General features: G+C 41.7%; 1 protein-coding gene across 3 annotated transcripts in view; it reads left to right on the top strand.

Annotated features, from left to right (window-relative positions):
- Positions 1–26091, top strand: part of LOC122809736 (capping protein, Arp2/3 and myosin-I linker protein 2-like) — a 1549910-nt gene that overhangs the window by 873861 nt on the left and 649958 nt on the right. For all 3 annotated transcript variants that reach the window (XM_044081444.1, XM_044081445.1, XM_044081446.1), the window contains exon 10: positions 25876–25985. In XM_044081444.1, coding sequence (XP_043937379.1) covers positions 25876–25985 — 110 coding nt within the window. The remainder of the gene's footprint in view (positions 1–25875; positions 25986–26091) is intronic.

The following is a 26091-nucleotide window of genomic DNA, read 5'->3' as shown; positions in this document are numbered from 1 at the left end:
TCTATACAGGCAGTTATGTGTCAGGACAGACAGGGGTGCATGAATGCATAATCTATGGGGGCATATGTATACCAGTAGTTATGTGTTATACCCATCTACATGGCTGTTAACATCCGCATTGTCAGGCTTGGTCCACATGTCTTGCACTAAGGGGTTCTGTGTATACCTCTGGACTGTCCAGAGTGTGTCAGACTGTCCACATATATTGGCCATATCTCTGGTGTAGTCCACAGGAGCATTACTGTGCTAGCAGTTTTACTGCACTATGATGTCCTCAGGCTGTCTGTCAGTAGCCAGTGGTGCACATGTTAAAAGCAGATGTGACCTCCCATACACACCATGTCTTTGAAGACAATCTCTATTACAGTAGCAATAGTCTACAAATATACCTGCAATACATACCTGACATCCCCTTGCATTACGAAGTTGGGACTATTGGGGCTGAGGTAGGGCTCCACTCCATGGTCAGAACATATGGTGAACATATATGTATATCTAATTATCCATATATCTATATAGATATATACACATATACATATCGACATACATAGATGGATATGTATATATATATATATATATATATATATATATATATATATATATATATATATAAACACTCAGATATATACATATACAGAGCAATATATGTCTACAATATACAGATAGAGATCCATATGCACATATACATATGGATATCTACATATATATATATATATATATATATATATATATATATATTGACAGTAGTAGGTATATCACAATAGATATGTATGCACATATAGTTGTACATATCTACATATATACCAACATAACTAGGCATAACTGTACACGTGATGAGCATACATATATAGCTATATATATATATATATATATATATATATATATATATATATATATGTATATATATATATATATATATATATATATATATATATATATATGTATATATATATATATATATATATATATATATATATATATATGTACATATATATATATATATATATATGTACATATATATATATATATATATATATATATATATATGTGTACATACGAAGGGATGTACACAAGGCCATATATAAGTTGCACTATACGGATGTGTATACAGACATATGTATGAGTATACATGTGTATTTACATGTAGACTATAGACCTATTATATGTATATAACCATTTTCCTGTCACATGTAAACTTCACAGTTGTGTATACCCACCCAGATGTATCTCACTGTATGTATCTGCTATGTGTACATTATGATAAAACAACATATGTGATATAGCAGTCATATTAATAACAAGGACTACACAATTTGGGAAGTAAAGGCAATTGTTCAGTATTGCTCAATATGTGTATTGATAGCTATATTGGTAAAACAACAGCTGTATTCACAGTGGTCATGGCATAGTGGGTAAGTGTTGTGACTTTAGTGTACAGGGTCCTGCGTTCAAGACCTGCAAGGGCTGTTAATTTTGTTGCTGGGCAGAACAAGGGCTGTTGGATACAGAGAGGTTAAGGCAGTTTTGAGCAGCTTTTAGCGGGTTTGCACAGGTTTACACAAAGCTAAGCAGTGCTAAGCTATGGGTAAACATACGGGTGCTTACACAGTGTAGGCTTTGCTTACCAGTGTGCAAATCAGCGTAGCTGTTATATTGCACCAATGTTGAGAGTTGCCAAGTATGGCTTCGCCCTGGTAACCAGGTCACACCATCCAGTCTGATAACATAGCAGGGTAATGACATCTGTAATAAATGTATATAATGCCATGTACAATACATGCTCCTATGGGCTGTCATTACAGTATGAAGGGGTGTGAGTGTCATGTGTGGGACATAGATGTATATGAGGCCTGTATAGCACTGTTATCCATGTGAATGTGTTACATACATGGGTAGTAGCCCAGGGTACATTCTGTAACACTGGCATGTAGTGTATCATGTCAGTACTACTGTTGACAGTGCTAACCCAGGCAAGAGCAGATTGCTAAATGTAGGACTGACAACAGGCACACCTGCAGGCATAGATGGACTCTGAGGCCTCCCTGTTATATCCCTGGTGTGTGAGCTGTTTCACAGAATATATTCCTTACTGGGTAACGGTCCGTCATGTGGAATGTAACTGTAGACTACTGTGTGTACAGCACATGTTACTGAGGGCTTCTAACATGTAGTTATGGCATACATATTGTTGTCAGACGTCTGTCAACACACTCATGCTACTGCATAGCTACTTGCCAAGCTGATGACTCTCAGTCCCTGTACAGATGTGCAGATGGCAGGTATCCACCTGGGATATGTACAGGCAACCTAAGCTTGATTGAAACTGATATGTCTGGCCAGCTGTGTAAGAAGTGGCACATATAGGAGATGTCACCCTGTATGCACCACATGCCACAGGTACCTCCACTACACTACCACAGTCAGCCGAACATGCTTGGGTACAGGTCACCATCACAGACAATAACCATGTGTTGTAATGCATGTTGCATACATGTCAACTTGATCACCTCAGTGGCCATGTGCAGGAGGCACCTGGAGGATTGGCTGATGCATGTCATTCACATCCTGAGGGTCATGACAGCAGTGTCTGTCGATAGATGCTTGCTACCACCTGGCAGGTGACAGGGTAACACTATACACACAACCCCTACACATCCCATCTCCCCTTGGACAATAGCTAGATACACAGCTATGACCATCTGCAGGGAAGCACCCCTGTACTGACATGTGTACGTGTGCATGACTGAGTATAGCAGTGACTGTGTGTTAGCACACCTGTACTTGGGAATTCCATGAGGGTCTTCACAACCAACGCAACACCCATTGCCATAGTCAGTTGTGGTTGCTGCTGTATGGAACATTACATGTACCCTGTTAAGCTCCCCCCATACTGGCTACACAAGCCTTGCAGTGCCAGGACAACAGTGTTTTATAAATGGGGTGATAGGCATGGGATAGCCATTGTGTTCTGGCATGTGTGTGTAGGTGTGCTTGTCCGTATATCTGTAGGGGACAGCATTCTGAGGCCACATACTCATATTACTATACCCATTGCCACACTGTAATACAGATAGTGTTGTTGCTGACCATAGGTGAGGCATGAAAATGCAACACCCTACTATATGTGTGGCATGTGCATGAAATGCATATCCTGTAGTACCACTGTTGGGGTATACTATGGGTTGTATCGCAGTTGTAGCCAATGTGTGATGGTGGGTATGGCAGAATGTCATAATGGGTTTCAGGGAGTACAATATCCACTGGGGGATGTGGGTGCTGTGTACACTGTCATTACACCGAGGTACACCCGGTATATGTCCATGTACCATGTTATGGTTACCACTGTCACCATCAACCATAAAGGTAACTGTTACCACAATCCAAGCCAGTTATGCATGTGATGTGTGCAGCCTACCTGTACCATAGCGGACAAACGGTCAGGTTAGTTAGCAATGATAGGCCCTGGCTGTTGTGTCTGTAAATGTGTATATGACGGTTTGTCACACTATGTATTGTCCATATACACCCATCACATCCCCATTAGCATACTGTACATGTCTGAGGGTGTTCTGCATGTAGCATGTAACCTGGGACACACCTCACCCTAAATGCTGTGTGGTGTGTGCAATGTAAGCCACACATGTCAGCATCACTACATAGCTAGGTAGGGGTTTACTCCCAGTGTTGCCAAGTAACAGTGTGCGTGTATGTGGATGGGTCTACATCAGGTTGCAGGGTATACACTCCTCAGTGGGCCACCCATCCATGTGGCATAGGCAACAACCGGTTTAGTAACCTGTGACATGTGTTCAACTGTACGCCAGATGTGTCACAGCTATGATGTCACCACAGTGACATACCCCGTTGTGGAATATGACTGCAGTGCTGACACATGTACACCTACAATACAAATGGATAACATTATAGAGACCACATCCAACCAGTGTTACTAACAGCTATAAGGCATCATTGCTGGATGGCTACACTACCTGCCATATATGCATTACACTCTACTCCCTACAACATGTTACACTGCAGTACTGTGGTACACTGTTGTACAGTCACGGTGTGCATCAGAACCATGTCAGCCTCTCCCTGCATTGATGGTATGGATGACAGGGATGTGGCACAGGTATCATCATATGCACAGGGTGTGATGTTGGTTTGCCAGAGGCTGAGGGTGGGCCATGCATTTGACAGCATGTGTGTGGGTGAGGGGTGTACTGTGGTGGGCTGGGCAATGGGATGTGGTGTGTTTGCATAGTGTGTGGTTATGCACGCATACATACAGTTCTGTCATGTGGCTGCACTACACAGTTGTTTATGGACAGCTGCAGACTATACATGGCAGGGTGTGCAGTTCAATGCCTCCAGCCACGGACACATGGTCTGTGCCTGCCCGGGGGTTCCATGGGCATGTCTAGGTACAGACCTCGATGTGCTGCTTTCACCTGCTGATGACAATTCTCCACTGATACCAGGTCTCTCCTGGGACTAGCCAGGACCATGTTCACTTGGCCTGCTGTGGTGTGGTGTGGACAGCACACCCCCTGCACTGCTGGGGCTGCTACTGCCACTACGGGGACCCCTTGGTGTCCTAGTATGTCCACGTTGACTGCCAGCTGTTGGTGTTGCTGGCCCACATTCACGAGGACATTGCCACATCCCCACCACATGTTGAAGTACGGATACACCATGGCTGATGAGTGCCATCATCTCATCATGCCATCTATCTGTGTGCTTGGTATAAGCACGGATGGCACCCGACAGTTCACGGAGGTTGTCGCTTACAGATGCAAAAGCATCCCTCTGCAGCCTCAGGCCCTGTCTGGTGTAAAATTTCATACATGCCTGCACCACCATTACAGCCTGAAACATGCGCCTGCTGGTACCAGTATGTTGCATATGCCAGGGGCATGATGTCCAGTGCCCCTACCATGAGCACACTGGGACATCAGCCTATGTGGTGCCCTGCTGGCCATCTGGCATGCCTGCTGTGACTGGACACAGTAGGCATGGTTACCACACTTCCCTGTGCACTGCCACCAAATGCCAGCTGTTCCTCCACTATGGCCACTGGTGATGGGGTATGTGTAGGCACTAAAACTGTGTGTGGGGTTGGGGTGGCAAAAAAGGGGGATGTCAAATGTTGGTGCAGTGTCGGCCCCTGACAACCCCACCTGTGCCTCAACAGTACTATCATCATCTTCGGTGTCCATATGGACACCAACATCAGATTGCATGCAGGAGGGACCCTGACCCACCTCACCACCTGTGAGGGAAAACAATAAATGCACTTTAAAACCTGTACAGCATTACCTAACAGTACACACACACACACACACACACACACACACACACACACACACACACACACACACACACACACACAAACACACACACACACACACATATTGATACCACTCATTAACATCTCAGTCCTCTAAATGCCCACACAAGTGGCCACAACACAAGGTCTGTTGCTGCTTTACCTGCCTGACTTGTGTGTAGTGGTTTTACATGGCCTCACTGCTGTCATTCAGTATGCACCCTTTGTGTATCCGGACATGATGTGCATGGCCCCTATATGTGTGGACTACTATGTTGTATCCAAAATATCTCGCACTGGTGTGTCATGTGTATGTAATGCTCAGTCCATGTCAGATATGCTGCTCCTTCAGCCTGTCATGTGACAACTGTAATATTTGGATACACTCCCTGGTGTTGACTAGTACTTCCCCAATGCATCTGTAGTGCTGCATATGTGGGTTGTAGGTGTCCTCCCTGCTGACTGTGATATTAAGGGTTTACCTGGTGTCTGCCTTCCATCTGGATGACTGTTCCATGCTACAGACCATATTATACTATTTGCTGTCCTGTTATTACACACATGACAGGTATTCCTGGTGTGTAATGTGGCAGTCCATGTACTGCACTGCCCCAAAGAGAGGCACAGCCATATGAACACCCCACAATCACACATGTGCATACATGGCCATCCACACAAGCACACACATGCACACACGCATCCTACATGCATCTACCTCCCTCCACTTCACCAGAGTGACTCTGCAGGCAAACTAACTAACCACTAGGATGCACACACACACACACACACACACACACACACACACACACACACACACACACACACACACACACACAGGTGAGGTTGCACGACGATAGTACACACAGTTCTCCTATTACCCATCTGTCAACATGCAGAACATATGGTACAGAACAGCATGCAGTTCAGCTATAGTCAATCCATGCTAGCAACAGTATACATGTGTGTGATGCATGTGCTGTGTCACTAGGTGATGCCCCTTCCCCTGGATATCACTGCATCCATGTACACAGTATTGCTGTGCACTTGCTCTGCACCCTGCCATGTACTGTGCACCACAACTCACAGGTGTACAACCCATTGCAGAATGTATAGTACTGTGTCAGTTATGTCAGCTGTACTTCTCACAGCCCCTATGTTTTCAGCAACACATACCTGGGATGATATGTGGACAGTTGTCATTGGTGAATGCCTGATGCCTGATTTACAGCTGTCAACATCAACAGACCATGTATGACCAATCGAATACTCTTACACTGACAATCTTCAGAGCATACCATGGCTATGGGGGGTGTACACAACTTTAGTGATTTGACACACACATCCTTGATCTGCCATGGGACTGCATCATTGCATATCTTAGCAGTACACGAGCCCGATATGTGACATATGTCCTCTACTTTCACATGCAGTGTCTACAGATTGTGTTAGGTGTGCAGCTGCTGACCGCAATGCATACACACCATGTGGGCATATGTGTGCACCCCTTATCACGACGGTGTATCACACTTCTTATGTGTACTACAGCAGTCACTACTCCTGGCAGTGGTATACCAGAGTGGGCCATCTGCATTTGCCAGTGTATGTTCAATCTGCCGTACACGTCCCCTTATTCTGCATGATTGCAAGGTCTACTCACGTGCACATCCCATGGTGTTCACACACTGCCATCACTATTGCTGTGTGGGTAGGGTTATGGCTGCCACAGGTCCTGAACCTGACTATGTGTAGATAACACCATTCCTAGCATCCTTAGGATCCCTGCTGCAGTGCACTGGTGTGTCATGTTGAACCCCCCCCCTTCAGTCTTTATGCAGATGCATGACAAGTAAGCTCTACACATGTGTGTCACTTTGCAGTGTCCCATACACTGAACACCACATGTTGCAGCCTAAACCCAGCTGATAATTTGGACTACTGTAATGTCTTATGCCATAGTGTATCTCTGCAGCAGTTGCCGCTGTCCTACAGGTACATACACTGGTATATACACTGGTATTGCACTGTATATGGGTATTGTTCCGAACAAGTCCCTACTGTAGGCCATGTCTACCACCAGAATGATACTCCTTGTGGACACATTCCGCAATGAAAGGATGTTAGTTATCATGCAGGTGTCTGACATACCCTTCCAAAACCTCATCTTGGTCACCCCTGTGAGACCATGCATTTCACAGCAACAATACATGCACATGTACAGCATGCATTCAGGGTAGGTGTGTTAGATGTGTGCATGGAATATACCATCACCATTACATGCCCGGAGTGTTGGCAAGCATCTACATAAAACATACTAACCAGCTACAGGATGCTGCCTTGGTGGTATCCCGGAGGGACCTACATAAGAGGGTGAGAGATGCAATGTCAGTGGCCACACCTGTGGCAGTGCTACAGTGTGGGTGCAGTATTACAGTACATCAACGGCACATTCCCAGGATACTACCACATGTGGACATCTGTTTATCACTACAATGCAGCAACATGGTATATCTATGACATGTCAGATATGCATGATCTACCTGTACCAATACGGATGTATACACAACAGTGGTCTACTGATGTGCCCCGTGTCCTAACCTGCCTGCTCCTTGGCTGGTGTGTGGGTGACACCCACCTCCACGAAGTAGTCCAGTGGTTGATGGCTGTCCGGACGGGCAGGTGCCACAAGGCTGGCCAGGAGCTCCTCCACGTGTCGAGGGGGATGGATGGCATGCCCCCCCTGTGGTGAGGTGATCCCCCTGGACTGTAGCAGCATGCCAGCGGGCATTGCAAAGAAGGTCAGTACAATGATGCCGGACCTGTTCATAACTGCGGTTGTGCAGTCCGACATCATTGACCCTGTATACTAGGTTGTTCCACAGGGCAGTCCACTCCTGCTGCTCATGTGCGGCCCTGTCAAACAACACTGGATAGTGCTGGATCAAGTGTGATATCACCACATCATTCTCTGCTTGGGAATAGGTGGGCAACCATGCATGTGCCATCTTGGTTGAAAGACATAAAGATAGGAACAGATCTGAGCAACTCATACAGCAAGGTTACCACAGTTTGTAATACACATCTTTGTCACCCTCCCACCATATCAGCTTCAACAAACGGTACACACAACTCATTAGGTATGGCTACAGCTTATCTAACAGTGGGACAGATATTGTATTGTACCACACTTTCTGCTATGTGATTGTAACCATGTCCCCTGTGTGGACACTATCATTGCTGGCCTGTTAGAGACTATTCACTTGCATGCTATTGTCAGGGCTACTATAGTTCCATATATGCCAGTGGTATGACTGCTTTGGGATTGCTGCACATCTGACATTCTGTGTTTTTGAGAATATTTTTGCATGCTGTTGGACATGTACCGGGATTGTGTAGACTATTAGTACCAACATATGTTCTATAGCAGTGACACAATAACATGCATATGTTCTATTGGCCAGCAGATCCACCTCTCCAAACACATCTGCCCATGATACCTGGCCACATCACATGTGTGTCCCAGCCTGGGGCCTCCTCATGTACTGGTCCAGCAATACCATCAGATGGAACCACCCAGGGGATGTTGTCCCCCCCCCTCGAGGCACACACTGACATGTTCTGTTCCCTGAGGTCAGGTCTAGGATCTGTTCCATACTGGGCTCCACAGACACATGTGGGATGTGCTACATCAGTCTGAGGCACCCAGTAGACATTCACAGGGCCAACATGCTCCTCCTGCTTAGCCTCCAGACCAGGCACCTTCAGGACGTGGACTGCTGTTGTGAGTAGCAGTGGGTTGGAGGCTTGTTCCCATTGTGCCCATATTGGGGCCTATGGGGCGTCCACATCACAGACCACACACACCATCCAGGGTGTATACTCACCATGTGTGTCACATACCATCCCTGTAGACTGTCCTCTATATCTTTCAATCCTGACCACCTCCACAAGTGTACCTGCCATACTTCCTCATATTTCCATTGCATACTTCACAGACGGGGGCAATGTGGTCCCAACAAAGGACTAACATGTGACATACCCGTCCATGTTGCACACACTGCCAGCTGCAGATATCCATGTGTATTGCTATGTGTGCTTGTGCCTCGCACATAGCATGCATTACTGTGATAGTAATATAGGGGACATGTCTTTACATGCATATATGTTTGTGTGTGTTTGTATATATGTAGACATGTGCATATAAGTATATATATATATTTGTGTAGATATATGTGATGTATATATGTGGACATATATATGTGTACACATGGGTATCTGTATATTTGTGGACATACATGCTGATATACATATATATCTTTATATGTTATATATGTGACATATGTGCACATATTCATACCTATATGTGGGGTACAGTCAGACATCAGCTCTACAATCTCACAACACTTTCCTGCATAGCTGCACTGTTCTGCCTTGCTACAACACAGACAGGTGCTACATATGGACACAGCCTGACATGGGGGGGGGGGTATATGTAGGACCCAATTGCAGGTAACCCTATTATACACCTATGGCATTCCGGCATGCTACATTACAGATTAACCTGAGTATTTTGCCAGTGGTAGGCCATGGGTCCAACGTGTCCATCATAATGGCATTACTTCCACCACCAGCTATTGGCCATGTTATATACATAATTCCCCTTACACAACACACACTATGATGGCTTACATCTTGTCAGTCAGTGCTGACCTGCACAGTTGATGGCTATGGCCCACTACCCACAGGGACAGATACTATTGTCCATAGCAGTTGTTCAGTTGAACATCATCACAACAACACCTGATGGCACATATGAATAATTCCACATCATCTATCCCATTATTATGGCCCAGGTACTACATTCTATTACATGTATATATACTTCACATACCTGTTGTGGGAATGATGTATTGATGAATGAATGCTGGCTAAATGTCTTTGCCTTAGGATTTTTTTTAAGTCTTTTGTCTGTCTTTCTTTCTCTTTTCTCTTTTCTCTCTCTCTCTCTCTCCAATAAATGGATTGAGCTGCTTTGAATAGATTGCAGCATGGCTTTAGTAGGTGATCCACATGATCAGGTGATGGCCTCTGCACCAGTCAGTGTCCTCCATTTGCTAACTGCATGCAGCTTGCTGTGTAGTGCATCCAGTTACCACTGTCATGGCAACCACCTACTATAAATCCCTACATCATGTGGGCGTGGTCCCTTTACCTTTCCTGTGTGATGGACATCCTTCCTGTGTGTGGGCATCAGTGTTACAGACAGCAGGTAGTAATACCTCTTACAGGAGAACTGGCACACACAGGCCAGCTACATATTTGTAGGAGGATCCAGAACTACAGACAGAGTGTGAGTAGAGTTGTGTTATGGTTTGCATAGTACTGGTGTTACAGGGTTTGTGTGTACATACTAGTTTACCTTGGAATGCAGTCTGTCTGCATAGCTGTCAACTGTGGGCCTATCCTCTTGATGGTCAGAGATGTGCCTATCATGTTTTGTCTGTCCACCACACAGGTCCTGAGTCAGATATTTCACTGGCAGTGTGTGTGTTGAGTGCTGTCAGCACATGGCTACATCCATTTATGTTTCTAACCTCAAATCCCTGACTAAGGGTATGTTGCAGACTATCCTGTAACACCAGTGACTTGCTTAGTCTATGACAACAGTATTTCACATATGGGCCTGTGTTCCAGCCTCTGTCCTCCACCTACATACCAAGCTTTGCACATATGACATGCTGTCAGTGGTTGTTCTGTAGTGGGCTGTGAGTATATCACGCTGCCATTTCTGCATCAGTCCACTGCTGTTGTATCCCCCACACATACAGTGGGGCTGGGGCCATATATGTGTGGGCTTCACCTACAAAATTCATGTGTGCCCTTATGCACTCCAGAGGCCAGTGTATGTAAAAGTGGTATATGGCCCTGTATTATTGAGTCTGGGGGGGGGGTGCACCATAAATAACCTAGGCTGTTACAAAATGTGGGGGTATCAGTGGTGAGCTGCCTTAAGTTATCTGGATGTACAGTGCCATACAATTCACCTATGTTTTAGTTACATAAACTGGGTTAATGCAGGCCTACTGCCTCCTGCCATACAGACTGTTCTGTTTGTCAGTGTGCTTGTGATGGCGTCAGTTATGCCTGGTTATGTAACAGTTACATCCCACTGTGTCAACTGAAGTCTTTACCACCTGTTGATTGTGTACAGAGTGTAGATGGAGGCTGCTGAACTATACACCTGCATTAGTTACTGTTGATTGTTTGGTATCCTGTGGCCCAGTCTGTCTTTACTATAATACTATTTAAAGGGCTTGGCCTAGACAGCAACAGTTGTGAATCTTTCCAGACAACTGTATTAGTATAACTGTTTCACAGTTGCACTACTCTGTTTATATGGATGTCATTGTCTGAACAGCTATATGACATGGCTTATAAAACTGTAATAGTACACAAATAAAGGTTTTCCATTTATGCAAACCCGTGTGTGGTATTATATCCTATGACCTCTTTGTTGGTATATGTTGCAGGCAACGATTGTCATTTGTATGGATGGCTCATACAGTGTCTTAAGGTGTTAACTGTAGGCATAGTGGCTGTTCCATATTGTGTGCACCTTCTACATATGTATCTTACTGTACATATCTTTACGTATGTATGTGTAGTCACATATATATCTATATATATCTGTGTATGTATATATATATATATATATATATATATATATATATATATATATATATATGGATCTAGGACTATTCAGTTAAAGCACATTTCACTGAATCACATTTCACTGAAAGCACATTTCACTAAAAGAAATTAGATTTCTAAAAAATAGTAAATTAGTAGGGGGCTGTGTCCCCCACACCTCCCTAACTAATTATACTAACTCCAGGATTGCACCACAGTGAGGAGAAGGGCATATACATTTCTTTCAGTGAAATGTGCTTTCAGTGAAATGTGATTCGGTGAAATGTGCTTTCAGTGAATAGTCCTAGACCCATATGTATTTATATATATATATATATATATATATATATATATATATATATATATAAATATGTATGTATATCTGTATCTGCATATATGTGTCTGTGTATATGTATCCTGGGGATGTTGATACCTTCCACATTATACATTTCCTAGGGGAGCCCGACTGTACTGCATGGCATGTTACCAATACCAACCTGACATCATACAGGTAGGATGTAGTACTGTTAACATCTTGTGCCAATGTCATGTCAGGTCCTGGTTATGGGATTTGAAACACTTGGTAGTATATTCCAGGGTGGACATGTTTGGCTGTGGGGCGAGGGGGGAATACCTATTCTTACAAGACGTATATTGTTTGAGGCCTCTCAACCCCATTAACAGTGCATGTGGACATATCTGTTTTAGTTATTTTCCCATTATCTATAGATGTATGTCCATATATACCTTCATATATATATATATATATATATATATATATATATATATATATATATATGCTTACATATATATAACTATGTCCGTATACACCTACATAGATTTATATATCTGCTTACATATATGTAACTTGCTGTATATATTTAGACATATAGATGTAGACATATATATCTATAGATGTAAGCATCTGCTTGTACATATATTCATATATATTTATATCTCTCTCTCTCTCTCTCTCTCTCTATATATATATATATATATATATATATACATATATAGATATGTTGTATCGGTTTAGCTATTAATATATTTATACACACACACATACAACTAAATGTTGGAAAGCATTCTCTGTACTGTTGAATGACTGGGCTGGATATGTTTGTGAATACATCAGGGTTATGTGCATCTGACATGGCTTAGTGGTAAATCCCTTTGTCTATGGTATGCAGGGTCCTGGGTTCAAGACTTGCAGAGGCTGTTTATTTTGTTGCTGGGTGGAACAAGGGCAGTTGGATACAGAGTGATTAAGGCACTTTTGAGCAGTTGTAAGCGGGTTTGCGCAGGTTTGAGCAGAAGTAAGCACTGCTAACTTCCGGTTTCCGTTTCTTATACTCAGCTTCTAAATTGCTTAATCTGTGTAGGCATTACTTACCCTCATGCCAAGAGGCTTAAACCCACTTACTGCTGCTTAAAAGTGCTTAGTCCCACTTACCCCTGCACTAATTTCTTTAAAAGAAAAGAAAAAGGGGTTGATAGAAAAGTGGTGAAAAAAGGGTCACAAAGAGGGAAAGACAGTAGGGAAAATAGCCAGGGATGTGCAGGAAGGGTGTAGGGAAGGTCCATAGCTGCCCATTTCTTCTACAGCAACAGCTGCACATATTCACTGAATTTGGAGGTTGATTTGGACACTCAAACACCTGGGAGGGGGTGAGGACAACAAAAATAAGTTGTGATGCCAGTTAGACCAGATTACGTGTCCAGTGGACACGTGCAAAATGGACAGCTATGTATGGGGCGATAATTTTTTGTGGGAACAGATTGCCTTTTTTGTTTCAAGTGAGGGTGGGATGTTGGGGAGGGATAGTAGGTATATTTGGGGAGGTAGGGTGGGTAGGTTAACAGATAAGACAAACAAGACACATACAGGGGTGGTATATGACACATGTGGGGGTAGACACCTTGATGGGGAGGGGTGTTAGGAAATAGGAAGCCCATGAGCCTCCTAGTGGGAACAGTGGGACTGAGGTCCCCACCCATGGGCAGTCACCACTGCACCTTCACAGCTCCAAAAGTGGCTGTGCTGGGGGACTGAGTTGCAGAGCCAGGCTGACTCTCCAGTCACAACAAGTGTCCCTCGAGCTGGCGTAGAAGATCACTAAACTACTAGTTGATCTCTCTATGCACCATGACCCAACCTGGCGACGGGTGACAGGTGCCTGTCCATGCCCACTCCTGGGGGGGGGGGCGAGCCCCATCCCCTGAAGCAGTTCCACCCAAAGATGGTGCAGGACCAATGGACATGGAGGTCCCGGGTTGGGCCCCAGACATGCTAGTACCCGGTGCCACAGCCAGCTGAGGTGGGACAGGTGGGTCTGTTGAGACTGGCCTTCCCAAGCATGCTATAGTGTTTAGATTTCATCAGCATATGTGGGTTAGTAATAGGCAACACATTCCAGGGTTAGGTATAACAGCATGCATACGGAACAGTTGCATAGCAAACAGAACACATGCATATATGGGACCACAGTGGTAATAAGAACAGCATGCAGGTACATTGATGGCACCATGCCACCAATGTTGGAATAATTCAATATAGCACATGCATGGGAACCATTAAAATATTTATCAAACAATTGGAAAGTATCAGAACATAGGTGCCATTACATACCAGTTGGGGTGGGTATGTTGATTATTGTTGGAGATATAGTGGGGGGAGATTCCAATTAACAACTAGTATATTCCTGTAGTCCACATTACTTTCCTAGTTATTGCTGTTATCTGTACCTTACAAGTCTTACTACACTACCGTATAGCCTGAGTTTATACAGTGATATGGCTGTCATCATCATTACACATGAACCGGTTTTACCTGCAGTATACACCTCTTACCTGGTAATACCTGTGGAGGGAATGCTTGTTAACACTAACTAACCATTTCTACACATACTCCCAGATTCCAGGTTGATGTCGTGCACATAGCTGTCCAACTCTTTCTGCACAGACGCTGGCCATGTTTTGACCACATGCTGGTGTGCCGGGACATATCTAGAATATTGCCCTCTTCCACCTTTAGTGACCTGACACACACATATACATGCTTTCCTACACAGTTATATTATGTAGCACAGTGTGGGTGACAGTGATCAGTGATACTTTATTATTCAGAGAAACTGCAACACACACAATTCCCTACAATACCAGAGTGAACAGTACCAGTACAGGTTATAATGTATTCCTGCCTCTTGGGTTTAAATAGGGCCGATTTCTCATACTTTTCCATGATTGGCCAGTTTTGAAATGGCTAGGCTATGGGCAAACCTGCTTACCTAGGGTTGGCATTGTTTAAAGGGGTATAACACTGGGCACATTGAGTTAGCTGGCCTACATGTTGCTTACATTAGACTTTGCATTATAATTCCTTTTTGGCATTGAGTTATTATTCATTACACCTTATATGTATGCCTGGTATCCATGATTCATGTGTACTTGCACTGTATGGGGCCCTTGTGTTTTATTGGGGACTTCAACACTTTATTACTATTACACCTGACTTCTGGCCTTACTGCTGTACTCAGGTTCACATATGTATGTTATGTAGTGGGTTAAGGCACATATGTCTGTATTTTGATTCCTTTCACAGGTTCAGTTTGGTTTTACTATGGTGAAGACTTGTTTGCTGATACCTCATTCTTCTGTACTTCTGTGATTACTTGGTGGTTAACTACTGTGACTATGGTGTGTAGGGTCCTGGGTTCATGACCTGCATGGCTGTTTATTTTGCTGATGGGCAGAACAAGAGCCATTGTATATAGAGTGATTAAGGCACTTTTCAGTAACAAATGTAGGCATTGCTTACCGCCATGCAAATGGGGTTAAACTCGCTTACTAGTGCTTAAATATGCTTACTACTGCTTATTGGTGCATAAACCTGCTTACTAGTGCTTTATTCATTATGACACTGACACCTCACGTGCATTTACTGTAGTAGTCCACTTCATAAAAATATGTTATTTAGTGGGTTATGCAACATAAATGTTAATCATAATGTGCTTTGCCATGGAAAATGGGATGTGCTGCAGTAGGACTCAAATTGGGAGCGCCTACTCGTAAGGTGAATGCTCTGCCCACTACACTATTGCTATGCTGCTTCATTTGCATATATCTTCCTTGTTATCCTCTTCAGCCATTTAAGCTGCATTAACCGTAGCTAAGCGATGGGCACACCTGCGCACCTACAGTTAGCTTTAACCGGATTTTTAAAAAAACTAAAAAAATAAGGTTTGTTTATTTTATTTATATTTACTTGCTGTTGTACATGAAGGGGAATGTTGTTGGGGATATGTGGACACCTGTGAGCGGTCTCGCACATTTCTTCCCCTTTCTGCTGTTCTTCATTGTGGGGGCGTGTATATTATGAGACTGCTGCTCTCAGACACGCCCCCTGCACTCTTACACGCTCCATGTCAGATTAGGAGCTCAGGCAGCGCGTCTCATTACTTATATTATATACACATACATACAGAGGACCAAAATGATTCTGGACTATGGTGAATGGCCAACTGGTAATGAAATCTCAGTGCCTGGGCTGTGTAATAATTGAATAAGTTACATAGCTGAGTTCTGTAGATTGTTAGCTTCCCTGTGCCAGATCTAAAGAAGCTCTGAGAAGGGTGAAAGTTGATAATCTATTTATTTTTGTAACCTTATTAAGCAGATTAATCAAATAGTCCATAGATCATTTTCATCATTAACCCTGGCCAAGAGGCAACTATCAAGCAGGAAGTTGCTTGGTTATCTAAATACTATGTACAGAAACAGAAAAACACAACCATACAGTATTTTGATAAGAATACAGGAGCACAAGCAGTCTTCATAGCTGCAAGCAAAAACATCACTGGGCACATTACAGTGATTTAAGATAAATAGCATTTTGGTGCAAACAGTACATTTCAGCATTTATGCCGAGTAGAAAAAGTCTAACTTTACAGTAACTGTCATGGTCTTAACTATAATAATCCATTAACTACCATTTGGGAACAGCTGATATATATTTGCAGTTTTTCCTTGAATTCTGCCAACAACCATAGTCTATGTATGAATTACATATTTTCTAGGTAGGCAGACATGTAGTTGCAAAGTAATAGCTGAATTTGTCAGGTTCATTGAAACACTTTCATTGTGTCATTTCAGTAAGATGTACTGTCAATGACATTTTAAACAAAAGCGGACTGTCAGCCTTAAATGGCTTTTGTTGTAAGGCAGTACAATATGAAAGAGCCATTCTACATAAAACAAGAAAACATTTTTAGATGGCATTGGTGCTTGGGATTCTAATTACATGTTATCATTATTCAGTTTGTAACTAATATTTCTAATACAAATATCTATGTGTGTGTGTATGTATATTATATATATATATATATATATATATATATATATATATATATATATATATCTGTGTTTGTGTGTGATACATGGAAACTCAAACGATCAAAACTGAACTATCGAAATGCAAATACGTTGAAACTGAAGCTATCAGTGATGATGACAGTATTTTTAAAGGCAGTATATTATAAAACTCAAACCATCTAAATTAACACGATTAGAAAAGTTACAGTTTCCTTTTGCAATCAGACCATCAAAACCTCCACACATGTTAAGACCAATTTTGTCTGACTATTGTTAGTGTTATGAAAAGTGTTTTTACAAGGTGAGGTGTAGGATTAGGGTTAGCAGGAATTAGTAAGGTGTTGCAGGTAGTAATGAGTTGGTGCTGTAACACCTTACTAATACCTGCTAACCCTAACCTTTGAAAAACCCTTTCTGTAACACTACCACTAATCTAGACAGCTTAGACACAAAAGCATACAAACATACACCAACACTACAGCTAATCTCTCTCTTAAGCCTACCTTAATCCTAACCCACCTGCACTCACTCATACACTTCCACCTCCTATTGTCAAATTCTTCAGAATATCAGAGGGATTCAGCATTAGTTTCTCAAACAGCACTTGACTTAGCTCCATTCAACTGATGTTTGATTCATGTGAAACGTTAAACTGTTTCATGAAAGGAACATGATATCACATTTCAGAGTAATTTGTTTTGTCAAAGAGCAGCCAGTTTTTAGGAGTGAATGACAGCCATATATATGATCTAATATATATAAAATATATATTTTTTGTGGTTTACTGTTTTTAATACTTATTGATTTAAGGATTATTTCTTTTGTTTTTTTTTTCATCCAGTTTAATTTATTAACAGGGTACCAGTGGAAAGGCAACAGTAGAAATGTATTTATCTAGTTTTAGTACTAACTAATGGAAAAAATGTGTGCACCCGAGGAGTGAAGGACCTATGAGTCAGATTTTGTCAACAAAATGATGGAAGATAAGCACAAAACAATTGATTGTAACATATAAAGACTAGTAATCCTTTCAGATGGAAAAGATAAATAGAGGACTTTAGGTTAAACAAAGATATGTGGAAGAAAATGGTCGACTGCTAATAGTGTATTAGCAGTGTCCCACATCAGCATAGCCAAACATGGTATGTATCATGTCTGTAAGCTTTTTTATTGACATGGGCAGCTCAGTGTGGAGAGAAATACTTAAATGAATTACTTCAGTGAAAGATTCACCCATGATAGTTAAGTGAGGGTGGAAAGAATGAAGACATTTTGGCTAGAAGGAACTGATAGAACTCAACAGTGATAATTGTCTTGAAGCTTAAACAAAACACTATAGACTCAGCTGTAGTTAATAGTAATAACTATTTTACTGGCATTCAAAGAGTATGGAAATGATCACAGACTGACATCAGGTCACCAAGGAATGCAGACAGATGGATGCCTAGGATATGGATTTGTGGGACTCAAACCTGTATGTGAAGGAGAGGGAAGGACTTCTGTATCTTGCAGAGTGCAGATAACTTAAGAACAAAGCCAAACTACCCAGTAACTATGGCTAAACTAAAAAGTAACATAATCAATAACATGGGATGGATATTCTGAATAAAAAGCTTCCATCCAATATGACTTAAAGATGTTTAATATGGTGTGAATCAGAGTAAAACCAGAAAAGAACTGGAAAGCAAGTTAGAAGAATAATGGCGAGAAGATATTTATGAGAGTATGGTGATTTATTTATTTATTATTTATTTATTTTGTTGTATGCAGCTGGTATGAATGTCACTGAGTGTAAAATTGCACTGTTTCACTAATGTGTTTGCTGTGTAGGAAATTATTGTTCCTGTAAGGTGTACTGATTTTAGAGTTGGTTGTATTAATAAGGGGTACCTAAAGCCAAGCTTTCTGCTGGGATACTTAGTATAGGAGGGGCTTTTCTCCTCATGCAACAGTCTTGAGTATGAGTTCCCATTCAGATTAATTTTTTTTCATAATTCCTGGCATTGACATAGATACCTTTCAGATCTGAAAAAAATGACAGATGAAGAAGTTTCATTTGTAAAGAGGGGTGGTGGGTTTTGTATCCTTAAGATAAACTTTTTAGTCAGTCTTCAGGTCTGTAGAATACTGTTTTTACAGAAAACAAAATGGTATAGAATGTAAAAGCAGTGGAGTAACAGAAAGTGAGAAATGTTGCAGTTATGAGCCCCAGTCACTTCATCTGAAATGCAAAACATGGAGGGTTTCTTGAACAACATTTGCATGGAATAAAACTCTCATAGCTTACATATAATAGTTTGCCTGCAAAACAGGAACAAGAGTAACAAGTGGTAGGAGCAAAAAAAAAAAACGCATTTTTAAATAATTATTGTGATTGGCATTTACTGTAGAAATGAAGACAGTGAAAAAAATGATCTGTGTAGGAAAATTAACTATGGACACGATTATGCAGAGGATAATGTGCAATTAAGAAATGATGTGCATTCAGATTTCTATATGCTGCTTTTTTGTTTGTCTGAGTGTGACTGTAAGTTGGGGAAGTACAATTGGTTTTGATAGGGGGCATAACTATTGACATTTAATTTCCAGCTTTTAGAAGTTTTCTTGGCTAATTTTTTTTTTCAAACTACTTGTACGATATGTGTTAATGAGACCAGAAAACAGCCAGAGGTGGTTGATGAGACACCAGCTCACATTTACTTTGAAATATCAACAAGACTGTTAGCATCTTGCATTTTTTTTAAATACAAGAATTATACAGTAAATTGGCCTTATTGTATATATTCTGCAAGAGTAAAGGTCTGATGGTCAGCCAAAAGTATCTAAAATGTAACCAGGCTTGATCTAATTCCAGTACTTACTGGTGATACTGGTGAGCTTAGACTGACGTGTTGCTGCCTTATTGGTGGTATGAACCGGAACCAGACATGGATCCCTAAAAAGAAGCATATTCTTCTCAGATGAAATTTTGTGACTGAGAAGATGACAGACACAAAGTTAGTAAGCAAGCACAGAAAATGATTCTTTTAATCAGTGTACAGTACATTTTGTCTGTTTCATGGATTGAGGAACATAAACGTGTTATGAAAGGGAAAATAGTTTTCTGCCACAATATTTTACAGAACATATAGTTCCTTAGAATGAAAGTCATTGAAGCAAAGTAAATTACCTGCAGTAGAACAGATATAAGTCAAATTCTGAGGAAAATGAAGTGGGAAGAACTTCATTAAAAAAGGAAAGTTGGAGACTCAAGGGATTCTGGGAAGTGAAACAGAATTGAAGAAGAAATAAAAGAAAAATAATGAATTACTTTTTTTTCTGTATGCTTTCCCCAGCATAGCTGATGACCATATATCTTCCATATTGGTCTTGAGTGTATTTGTTCTTCATAGGAAGACAGTCGACCAGAGTGTCCAGCTAACAGACTGCCTGTATGCTGACCAGACTAGTCGGCTTACAGACAGTCACAAAGTACCCTTACTGGTCTCTTGGCAACGAGGGCATTTCTAATGAGGCCAGAACATCAGCCCTGGTCATTGTGGTAATCTCTTGTGTCACTCTGGGTGTAGTACCCCTTCCCTTTGTGTGCATGTGCTTCCACACACATATACAATGACGGCTGTCTTCAGTGTCCTGGTATCTCCAAGCCAACATTGATGGTCTTGTCTTGACTATTCCAGTGTTATTCAGTCCGCCACCTGTATGGTGTGGATCTGCCAGCTAGGAGCACTGCTGCATCCCCCCATCGGATGGGTTTGCCATCATTGGAAAGTCAATATCATCCTCCCCTACCTGGCTTTAGCAGTGCCCAAGCCACTGTTTGTACGTAGGTCACTTGGGTCATAACTTTAACCATGTGTGCCACAAAGATGTGTGTGTTGATACTGGATTATTTACTGGTTAACAGTAAGGAGATGATGATCTCATCTGCTCTGGAGTAGTGTATATTCTGAGTGTACCTACATGGCCATATTGTAACTCAAAAGCAAAGGGTTATCAGAATTCAGTGAACACAGTTCACATCTCTAACTAGTAAAGAATTACAAAGTGTGATTAAAAGTAGTGTTAAGCACAGGACAGATTTATCTAATCGTGCCGCAAAACATAGTGTCAACAAGGATGACATCTGCAAACGAGATGGTAATGTGAATCAGAGCAAGCTAGTTAGCAAAATAGTTTTGTAGCATACCCGTGTAACATGTACAAGTCACAATAGATAAATATGTATCTGGTATTTTAATGCATTCCTTAATGCAGCAGAAAAACAGAAATGCAATTTATTTTGAACTTGCACTGCATGTTTTTTGTTGTTTAATTGCATCTTCACAATGTAGCATATTCTTTTATTTTCACTTTGAAAAGTTCTAGTTAACTAAATCCATTTTAAGCATGTTTATTTTAAAAGAATCAGTATATAAATTACTTATATTAATTTATTTTTTGTGTAGTAGCTGATTCCTTTATTTGAATCTGTGATCAAGCCTTATTCAAACCATTTTTTCTTGACAGAATTGCCAGCATATCTGTAATGTAACACTCTTAACACATTGTCAGTGTAGTTGTAACCTAACACGTACTTAGTTTGACACAGTCTTTGGACTTTTAAAGTAACAGATTAATCTCAACATGTCAATGTAGCTGTAACATAATTATCACCACAGCTGTGACATAATATACTAACATCACCATGGTATTAGTACCGTAGTAAGTACATTCATCCATGAATTCATCTCTAATGGAAAATAGTGACACATTGTCAGTACACTTGTAATGTAATTCATTTTGCTGGTAAAGTTACTAGAGCACTTGTAATTTAACACACTTGACTTTACAAATTATACACGCAGCTATAATGTTACACACACACACACACACACACACACACACACACACACACACACACACACACACACACACACACACACACACACACACACACACTGCCAGTACAACTATAGCAAAGTGCACTTAATACATAGTGCAATTTAATGTAATAAACTTAGCTTGACATATTTTTAGTGTTACTATAGGTTCATAGGAGTTTACTAGGTTAATGACCACAATGGCCTTTTTAAGCATAGCCATGCATCCCAAATCTCTGACAAGTTCTGATACCCTTGATAAGTGTAAGCAGGTGTTTGGGAGGTGAAACATTTACAAGCAGGAGCCTGGGAGATGAACCATTTACAGGCAGCCTGTGCCCATTAGAGATATATCTGCCACTTGAATTGGGTTAGGAAGGAACTGTGCTTCACATGGATGGGGAGCCTGTTCCATAGATGGCATAGTCTCTGGGATACATACCTGTCTCTCCAGCAGGTCTTATTTAAATCAGAGGCAAGGTTTAAGTTTTTAGAACAGGTAATTCTGGTGCTGTTTGTTTTGTGGATATGCAGTAGGTCCATCAGAGTGGGGTCTGACAATGCCCTGTATGCTAGGCATAGATCTCCCCTCAAAAGCCGTAGGAGACAGAATACATGGATAGGGTCTTGAGGCAGTCTGCATATGACATTTTACTTTCACCCTGTATTCTTTTAGTGAGGAACCTCTGTGGACATTCCATCTGTTGGATATGCCTGGTTAGGTACATACCAAAGGTGGCATTGTACTCAGTGATAGGTCTGATGAATGCAGAATGTAATGGAACTATGCCTTCCTTGGACTTAGATGCCATATCTTTGTTAATATGTTGCGCAGCATAGGATGATTTCCTCACTACTGTAGACACATGATGATGAAAGGCTAGATTACTATCTATGTGTGTCCCTAAGTCCCTGACTACTGGGTCAACTATAAGGGGTGTGTTGTCAATATGATAGTAACTAGGGGTGGATGACTTCCCAAAGGGTACTACTAGGCATTTAGTTTTAGTCCATGTCTATGACATCAGGTGTTTGTCTGTGTTGCCCCTCCTGGAATACATTTGTGTCAGTGTGGGATTTAATGACAGCTCCTAATTTGCAATCATCTGCAAATTTAGTCAGCCAGAGACCACTGACCTTGGTCTTTACTTCAGAGAAGTAAATGCCAAATAAGGAGCAGTACAAGAACTGATCTCTGAGGGGCGTGACTTGTGACTGGCCTCTGTGTATTGGTGGACTCCCCAATTCTACCTTTCTGGGTCCTGCCTGTGAGCCAGTTGGCTATCCACTGGATGACATATGACTTTGTACCTAACCTCTTGTGTTTGTCAACAATACCTGAGTGGGGTATTGTGTCAAATGCCTTGGCCTGGTCAAGGTAAGCAATATTAACCATTTTTCCCTCATTAATTACTTTGGTTACCTTCTCAAAGAAGTCCACCAGGTTGAGTAGGCATAATCTGCCCTTGATGAAACCAAACTGGGTTGTGTCCAATGTCTTGAGGTTTACTATATCTCTGTTGATCATTTCCATGGCTTTACATGTAATACTAGTGAGACTTATGAGTCTGAAGTTTCCCGGATCTGTAGATGGCCCACCTTTGTGCAGAGGAATGACTTTTGCCTTTCTCCATTCATGAGGTATGAAGCCTGTATGGAGGCTACAGTTAAATAGTAATTCCAGAGGCCCCAATAGGTCATGTTTAATAGAAGGTCTCCTGTGATATTGTCTGGGCCCATTGATGCAGTGTTCTTGGTCTTAGAGAGAGCATTAAGGACATGTTCCCTTCTGATAGTAGGGGGAGCTATATTTGATGGTATTTCCTGAGGGAAGGTTGAGGGGGGGAGAGAGGGGTAAAGTTGGAGCTGGATTTATCACCCAGGAGGTTTGCTGTATCTTCTGGCTTAGTACAGGAGGATCCATTTTCAATGAGCTCTGCACACAGTTGTGTATTGCCTTTGAGGTTGTGGTCATAGCTAAAGAATACTTTGTGGTTGTCCTTGGGCTGGGAGGCCAAACTTACCTCAAATTTGGCTGTTGTAGACATTTATCCTGTATAGTGTAATACACCAACAGAAAAATGCAATAGTGCACTTTGCCCAACACGTTGTTATTGCGCATTATGAATTGTTTCACACATTATCTTTGCAGCTGTAATGTTATACATTTAGCTCAAGACTTTATCAATGCACATCTAACATAATGTACTTTGTCTGACGCATTGTCCTTGCAGCTGTAATGTAATATTGCTAGTATAGATATAACGTAGGACAATTAGCTTGAATTGTCAGTACTGCTATTACATAGCATTATGACACATTGCCTTTTTTTGCTCTCTTTCTTTCTGTCAGCCATTTCTACAGCCAACTGGCCTATTCATTCCCAATCACCTGGGTGAGAGTTGACTCAGAGAAGTCACCAGTCAGTGAAACAATTCATAATGAAGGTGGTTCAGTGTTTCCTGATTTATTTTTCCCAGTCCTAATGTATGCACATGGCCAGGCATGGGGGAGGATTTGCAGTGGTTTGGCAGTGGAGACTATACTCTCATTTCCACAAAGGTTGGTCACTCTAGCAGCCATGCCCCACCACCAAAGTAAGAGCAGTGAGCCTCCTCCAGTCTCCATCAGGGAAATAACATTGCCCAGTGTGCTCTGAGTGCAAGCAACCCCCCCCCCCCATCCTGACCCCAGGAGAAGCGAGCAGACCATGTCCCTTCTCATCTGGCTCCTACACTGCTGAGGCTGCTAACTGAGCCCGTCACCAGGGCCACAGTTGAGAATCTGTCCCCTGTGCCATGAAGCCAGATAGCAACTTGACACATTACAGCTGCAAAGACTACATTATTTGTGTATCAGTAACATAATCTGCTTAACTGAAGACCTGCCAATATGGCCATAGCACAATACACTTGCTCTTAAACATACTGGTGTGCTGAGTATAATAGTGCTGACAGTCAGACACCGTGGGCCACTTTGTCGTAGTACAGGTAGTATAGTCATAAGGAAGGTCATCTATAGTCAGTGTAATGTACAAGGCACAGTATTCTTCTCATAGATTGTAGGTGCTAGAACACAAGTATGTTTATGTTTGGGGCTGTCTATAAACATGTTTATGTAACCCCAGTGTGTCTCAGAGAAAACTGTTTGTAGTGGATGGAAAATGAAGTGGGGATTCCAGAGAATGTTGCGGTTACAGTAATTAAGAGCCTTGCCTTGTTGCCAGACATATTTACAGATATACAGATGTTATGCACTACATCTACAGAAAAGGTTGACAATTTGTGAATGGCATTTATTGTTGCTGCCTTACAACAGCATTAGCATTCCAAGAACTGACATCTGTAGTGGAGTGATGACACAAAAGGAGGGTAAAAACCAATAGACCCCCCCCCATTTTATTTACTCTCAACATGTGAAGAATGTTCTCCCAGAATGAATGACAAATTAAGAAAATAGCTTTTTGTTTGCCTTCCCTGTACATTGTCCTCATGTCAAGTCTAGACAGTGTGGAGGAGGTACATAAAATTCAAATGAAAAAGCAAGTACTGTGGTCTGGTTTTCATTCGCTATGTACATTTTGACTCTAATTATCTAACACAGTGCCTTCACTTTTCTTTTTTTTAGGAGCAAATTGTTTATGCCAGTCATTTACTGCTAATGAGTATTTTAAAAACTCTCTTCAGTACCTCGATCTGTCTGGAAATCCAGGAATATTAGCAACAGATGAAGAGTGTGTAAGTAGAAGTTCTCTGCTTTCCTTATTAAAACGGATTTATGTCTGTGGCATTTTAGCACGAGAAAGTATACAGTGCTGCCAACATTAGGAAGGAGATAGGAAAA

This window comes from Protopterus annectens, chromosome 8.part0 (genome assembly GCF_019279795.1).
Source record: "Protopterus annectens isolate FY-2018-M chromosome 8.part0, PAN1.0, whole genome shotgun sequence".
NCBI lineage: Eukaryota > Metazoa > Chordata > Ceratodontiformes > Protopteridae > Protopterus > Protopterus annectens.
Note: the sequence above shows the minus strand (reverse complement) of the source record. Positions and strands in the feature narration are given on the sequence as shown.